Below are 7,201 nucleotides of genomic sequence, written 5' to 3'. Positions count from 1 at the left end.
AATAAATAATAAATAATGTTTGAGAAAACTACGAGGCCTAGAGACATGAACTAAGCGGGGATAGATTCGCCTGTGAATGAAGGTACAACCGTATAATAAGTATGCATGTTTGTGCTGATGACTTTACCGTACGTGTAATTCTATATAATACCTGGCACCACGCCCTTGTTTAATTACAGTTTGCTCGAACGAGAAGATTAGTAAACGTCCGCAACAACATTACAAGTATGTTTAAATGTTTGTACAGTAACTGTATTTTGTGTGCAGGATATGTGCTCCAGGCGTCATGCAGTGAACGACCAGCTGATGACTAGTTGGGATACTAGCTGATGCGCTCATAAACAACCAGCTGGAACAGCAAGGTAATGAGTAATGTAATACTTGCACCGGTAGTTGTATACATCTTCATCCTTCATCTGGCTTGCTAGCGGCTGGAATTGTTTTCCACTCGGCTTAACTACTAATCTACTGTGAGTCTGTAATAGCTAAACAACAATGTGTAACTATCTCTTGTATGTTGTGCATGGCTGTATGCATAATTTTATAGACTGTGGTCACTGTGCCAATGCCACACTGCTGATATACAGGTACATCACCAGTGGCCTCTAGTTACAACAGAGTCTGTTGTGCCATATTGGCTTGATTGGGATCAATTGCTAATTGTGCCTTCACCATATCCCTTATTCTGCATAGCCTCACTTCACTGCTGAGTCATCTTCAGAGACACGTCACACCTACAATATATAGTTACTTTCAATATAGCTAACTTAACTTGGTTTTTTGTGTAGGTTGTGTTTTAGTATTGTGGTTTTCTGATACCAGTTAAACTCCCTTGCCTGTGTACGTATGCATTTGTATCATTTCCACAGGTACACGCACACTCCTCTGAGTGTTTCCTATGGCACTGTTTATACTTGCCCAATGGGTAGGTTGCAATGTTGGTGTATGTACTTGGTTGTATGTGACTCGGTCCTAGTAATAAGAATAATAATAATAATATTATGAATAATAATATGAACAATTCGCATAAAATTTGCAATTTTTGAATGTTTCTAAATTTCGTCTAGACCATTTTTACTGCTACATCACCATTTGTTTGAGTTCAGTGTTTGATAATAAGCCATCTGAGTGTTGTTTTGTGCTCAAGTCTGCTTTCTAAGGCTGGTTTTAGGTGACTGCTCTATTAGGATTTTCAAAAATTCCACTGCGATCCCTATTATGAACCCACTATCGTGGTTCATGATAGTTGCAGTATTTATTTTTCTAGGGCAAAAGTTTATCACTAAATATATTACTTATTAGAGCTGAATGAATTAAAGATACCAAATTTAACGGTACTACTTTCTGTAAAAATATAACAGTATTACTAAATATCATTGTATTAAAGTAATAGCTGTTGTTAAAGTACCTCAATAAAATACTGAATACTCATGGTAGCTCAGCAAGCCTTAGGTAAAAGTCACCACAGACAAACTTGTTTACATAGTTTAGTTAGCTGAGCACATCAGTACCTGCATACAAATATTATCACATGTCAGGTGGTACTCTAAATATGGGATGCACAGGGAAGCCATTATGTCCAGTCGGAGTGGTGGTATTAAAACAACAGCTAGTATTAAAGTGCATTGGGTCACAAATATTTGTATGTGAAGCTGTTCAATATTCATCAACAAAATTAAAGTCATGTTATTGTTAAGGAGCATGTGTGTCATTAAAATGGTGATTTTGTAAATTTGTCCTTGTATTACAATTATAAGCCAGATGAGCTACCTTAGAAAAGTACCTGGACTCTCTAACATTGCAACAAAGACAATACTCTACATTATAGTAGGAGACATGATCATCACGGAAGCACTTCATTTTATAAAATAACATCACTGTTACAACCCACCTGGTTGTGATACCTGAACACAAGTTGTTATGTAGTGTTAATTACTCTCCAGCCGCTTGTTTATTCCTTTTATAACCACAGAATAAAATAATGTGGTGCTCATAAGTATATGTTAGAACAATGCCATGAGTACTATATGAAAAATAAAGTACAAGGTGTGCGGCTGAGATGCTAATAAAGCACATGGTGAAGCCGAGTGCTTTATTAGCATTAAGGCCAAGCGCCAAGTGGTTTATTTTTTATATAGCACGAGCAAGGCAATGGTTTCAATAATTATGGAACTTTCTAGTCATGTAGCTTCACCATACACTATGACTTGTAATTAACATGAGTTGCACAATCTATTAGCAGCCTGAGTGCACACAAAGTAGTTTAGGAAAGTAACTCGTCTGTAGTTCACCATAGTTTGGCATGACAGATGTTCATCGTGTATTTTGGCAGGTTTGGGTCATAACCTACAATCGATTCTATTGTGACACATGGTGAAGTATTTCCATGATATCTCCAGGACTTGTCCGTTTACATTAACAAATGTAACAGCAACGTTACCTTCTCCCAACCATCATCGAAGCATTTAAGTATGTGTATAAAAGCAATCCAGTAGTAGAACTCATATTGACTGGGGTGATTGACCACTCAGCGCAGCAAGGATTATCATCATTCAACGGCTTTGGTGATTAATCATATTGGTGTGACCACCACGGGCTATTAGCCTGCACTAGAGCATGTGGGAAACAGTGCTTTATTGCTCATAAAGTGTGCTTTATTGCAATAAAGCACTCTTTGCGGTGCAATAAAACATTCTTTGTGGGCAATAAAGCACTGCTTGTCCTAAAGCATACTTTATGAAATGTAAAGTACACTTTTCCTTTGATCTCGCCCATGCAAAGTTCTATAAATGTTGATAAGGGATAGTTGAAAAGAATAGTATAACAAATTTAGTAAGCTAGATAGTCAGTTGGTAAGTCAGAACTACTTACCCACTTTCAACCCTGTAATAAAAACTATTGGGTTACTCATTTCCAATATGAAGCTAAGAATCATGAAATTTGGTAAATCAGGAGTGCATGCCAGATCGGCCCGAATGTATTTCGCGGACTGAACTCACGGACTGGGATTGCAGACTGGACTCATGCACTGAGCTGGAAACAGCTTTTAAACGATAATCCAGGCATTATCCATCTCTTGCAACACTGTAGACACTACATTTGAGCTACAACTGCTGATACTGCTCTTCCTTACAAACCAACTAACTAGTACGCACACTAATTAATTAGAATACACTTACGATACACGAGTACTAGCAGTGATAAAGCGTGATAGAGGCTATTGCTGTAGTACAGATGTTTTCCTTTATTGCTTTAGCAGTGCTAGGGTTGTAGAGATGAGCCAATAATAATTCTTAGCAGGGTAGCTATAGGTGGCACCGCCCAGCGGGGGATGGGGCTATGCACATAAACTGACTCATCACTACAGACCTAACACTAGTGCTAAGTACTGGAGCAACAAAAGGAAAACATCTAAACTACAACAATAGCCTCTATCACACTTTATCGCTGCTAGTACCCGTGTATCGTAAGGGTATTCTAATTAATTAGAGCATGCGATAGTTTGTTGACTTGTAAGGAAGAGCAGTACCAGCAGTTATAGCTTGATAGTGGTGTCTCCAGTGTTGCAAGAGATGGGTAAGGCCTGGATTATTGTTTAAAAGCTGTTTCCAGCTCAGTGCATGAGTCCAGTCCACTAAATACATTATGTCTACAAGATCACTTTTGGCAAATCCAGTGAACTATTTCATGAAGCAGTCAAATTTTATAAAACTTCTATAGGCTACAATTAAATCATATACTATTTATTGAGCGGTTTTGTAAATACTCATTGGGTTAGTTACCCTTAATGGGCCTTATATATGTATGTATGTCAGGGACGGATCTAGGATTTTTAGAAGGGAGTTTCCAGCGGTAGTAAGACTGAGGTGTGGGGGTCTGGACTGAGATATGATGCTGACAGGTTTTAGTTTTCCAATGCTTTAAATTATTTTAATGAAACTTGCTGTTTAAAACCTTCTGAAAGTTTCTGATTTATCAATGCTCACTAGCATTTAATATGTCATGTTTTCACCAATAATTATGTAGTTAGTTATGATAGATTGGTCTACTGAATCTTTGTGATTAGCGTCAAGTATTTAGCTAGCTTTAGACTACAACAAGTTTGATACTGAAATTTGATTGGCTGAAAACGTGGTCTCTAAATCTCGTAGAGCCACGGTCATGTCCAATAGAGACCACGCTCTGTGGCGATACGAAACACGATAATTACGCGCCTGTAACATTGGCAACGCATGGGCATTTAAATGGCTAGTAACAGCCGTACTGAATTAGAGGGAGGTGTAATGGGCTTGTTTGTACTAATCAACACTACATTACTTGCTTACAAGCAGCTGTCGAGGCACAACAACAGCAACAATGAGTTGTAGTCCACTCGCTGAGTCCAGTACTTCGATACATAGCACGCGCCTGTAACATTGGCAACGCATGGGCGTTTAAACGGGTAGCAACAGCCACGCGAGGTCCCGCCATGTCGGGAGGTGTAGAGGGCTTGTTTCTAGTAATTAGCCATACATTTCCTATTTACAAGCAGCTGTCAACTCAAGGTACAATAACGAGTTGTAGTCTAAATAAGTTAGACGTCAAGAACCACTGGGTTCTACGGGATTTAGAAAACCCTCAGGCCCTTAGTAGCGCCCTCGCTGTGCTCAGGCGCTACAGCCCAGGGCCTTCGAGTTTTCTAAATCCCGTAGAACCCTGGTTCTTGACGTCTAACTATTATTTATAGCTAGTCAAGGGCGTTGAAACCGGGGGGGGGGGGGGGGGGGGGATGGCCTCACACTACTTTCAAAAGCATGTTTTAGCCCCCCACACTTTTTTTGGCAAAGTAGCCAATTAGCAAGAGCTATATACTTACACACACAGAAATACATACCTCCATAGAGAAGCCATACAACCATTACGCAAAAGCACTCTGCCACTCTCTGGGGTATGGAATCACCAGTCCACCGCAACTGTCAAACCATTCACTGTAGCCTACTGTATTAAACACAAAAGCGCCTGTAATTTTATTTCTGTTACCCGTATGCTTGTACGTGATATCTGTCATTCAAATATTTCCTGGATCCCATTCAGTGAGAAAGTTTAAACAGTAGAAAGAGTGTCACATCCATGGAATTATATGATGTGAGAAAGATTTAACTCGAATTGAGGGTGGTAACAGATCTAAGAGGGCAGTCTCACTGTAGTGCACTAATTTATGGGAGTTGCAGATTAGTGATGTGCGGTATTGGATTTTGGCAGTCGGTATTTTTCCGGTACGATAATTGCTGTTAATCTTCGGTATCGGTATCAACATCAGTATTATTATATTGTAATAATTATATTTAATGTGTGAATTGCTATTAAAATTAATTGTAATCGTGTAATAATATAATCATGGCATTGTCAGCTGAAAATTTCAATCAATAACTACAAGTTCTTGTTTAGAAACACAAGCTGGTTAAGGTTTTCTCCACTTAAGCGAGATCTTCGTTGGGAACTAATGTACCCGGCAGCAGAAAAAAGTCTTTCAGATGGAGTTGACATGGCTGGTATTGCCAGGTACTCCCTTGCAATCCTTGCCAAGGTAGGGAAACGACTCTTGTTTCCCTTCCACCATGCTAAAGGATCCTCCTTTCTGTCGATGTATTCAGCACTGCAGTATAATGACAATTCTTTTTCGTCTTTGTCTTGATTAGTTGATAAATCAGTAGATTTCTTCTTTTTGAGTTCATCAAAACTATCCCATAAACATTTCATTTTCTTGATGGGTACATCTTCTTGATCATCATTGACAACACTTGCACTGCTTGTAACTGAATCTCCTTGTGTAAGTGCACGCATAATGGAAAGAAGTAATCTTTTGGCTCTGACTAAAGCAGCACTAGTAAAACAGACTTCCTTAAACCTGGGGTCTAATAAGGTACATATACTGTAAATTTTGTCTTCTTCATAATTTAACCATCTCCGTTCAATTGATGCAATTAAACCTACAACCACTTGCTGGCTTTCTTCAGAGGTAGGAACACTACTTCCTTGGCTTTCTGGGACCTGGGTTTCATCATCATCGGGGACTTGTGTCTCATCATCATCAACTACATTCTTGCGGAGCTCAAACAATAAGGCATTCGGCAAAGAGATTATGTTACTGCAACACACTCTCTGCTCAGCGCTAAGCTTCCGTGTGGCTTTTTCCAGTGGTTACAGGATTTGAATAAGTTCACTCATCATGCACCATTCAGCAGTAGAAAGACTCACCCTTGGTCCTGCAGATGAAGCACACATTATAGTGATTGCGGTTTTTGTTCCAAAAGTCCGGTAAGCATGTAATAGGTGCTGTTCCATCTTGTTGGGCAGTCTGAAAGTAATTTGTGTTTTGGCAGGCTCAGATGTTCTTGGAGCTCTGTCAGTCTTTCCGTACCTTTAGTTGAGCGATTGTAAAAGGCTACAATAGCCTTGGTTGATTTAATCATCTCTCGTATTCCTAGGGACATCTTAATACCATCATCAATGGCCAACTGCAGAGTATGACCGAAGCAATGCCTACTATTCCACTCACCAAGGCGTGATGCCAGGTCCATGTTAGAAGCATTATCTGTTATTACAGCAGACACTGCAGCTTGGTCGATAGTGAAATCACGAAGAATCTGTTTTAAACAGGAAGCTATATTCACACCAGTATGCCTCCCTGTGAAGGGTTCAACTGCTAGGCACAGTGACACAAGTTCAAAATCTGCTGTCAAAAAATGACAGGTTAGTCCAAGATAGGCATCGTTAGCCTCTGATGTCCACATGTCAGTTGTCAGAGCCATCTTGTTCTTGCTTTGCAGTACATCACTGAGCTTTGATTCAACTTCTTTCCTTGCCTCCTTGTACATAGAAGGAACAATAGATCTTGAAAATGTTGTCCTGTGGGGAATCTGATAGTGAGGTTCTAATTGTTGCATCAGCTCTGAAAATCCTCTATCCTCAACAAATGAATATGGCTGAAAATCATGGATCATCATACCAGCAATTCCATTTGTGATTTCTTGTGTAAGGTACTATTGCTATCCAGCTTGGCTTTTTTTGCAGCCATACCAGGTAAGGATTGCTGCGCGTGTCTCTTCAGCACACTAGACTGACTGCTTGATTGTTTACTTTTGCGCTTTTCATCGGTTTTCCATCTCACTTCCTTAGAATGCTTTGTCTTCAGGTGGCTCATTAAGTTTGAAGTATTTCC

At 39.6% G+C, this 7,201-nt stretch overlaps 1 protein-coding gene across 1 annotated transcript; it reads right to left on the bottom strand.

The window, feature by feature from the left end:
* Positions 1-5,409: 5,409 nt before the first annotated feature.
* LOC136247894 (zinc finger BED domain-containing protein 4-like) lies at positions 5,410-6,983 on the bottom strand. Its single transcript, XM_066039714.1, has 2 exons — positions 6,401-6,983; positions 5,410-6,167 (listed from the first exon to the last, which is right to left on the bottom strand). Exons 1-2 carry the CDS (start codon positions 6,981-6,983, stop codon positions 5,410-5,412), a joined length of 1,341 nt encoding a protein of 446 aa, XP_065895786.1.
* Positions 6,984-7,201: the final 218 nt, after the last annotated feature.

This window comes from Dysidea avara, chromosome 2 (assembly GCF_963678975.1).
Source record: "Dysidea avara chromosome 2, odDysAvar1.4, whole genome shotgun sequence".
In the NCBI taxonomy this organism is placed as follows: Eukaryota; Metazoa; Porifera; class Demospongiae; order Dictyoceratida; family Dysideidae; genus Dysidea; species Dysidea avara.
Note: the sequence above shows the minus strand (reverse complement) of the source record. Positions and strands in the feature narration are given on the sequence as shown.

What these genes read in the sequence shown, in the direction of transcription:
- LOC136247894 (XM_066039714.1), bottom strand. Translation starts at nt 6,983, where the DNA reads ATGATCCATGATTTTCAGCCATATTCATTTGTTGAGGATAGAGGATTT. An exon ending in TTACAATCGCTCAACTAAAG is followed by an intron (nt 6,168 to 6,400) that starts GTACGGAAAGAC and finishes CACTGGAAAAAG; the next exon opens with CCACACGGAAGCTTAGCGCT.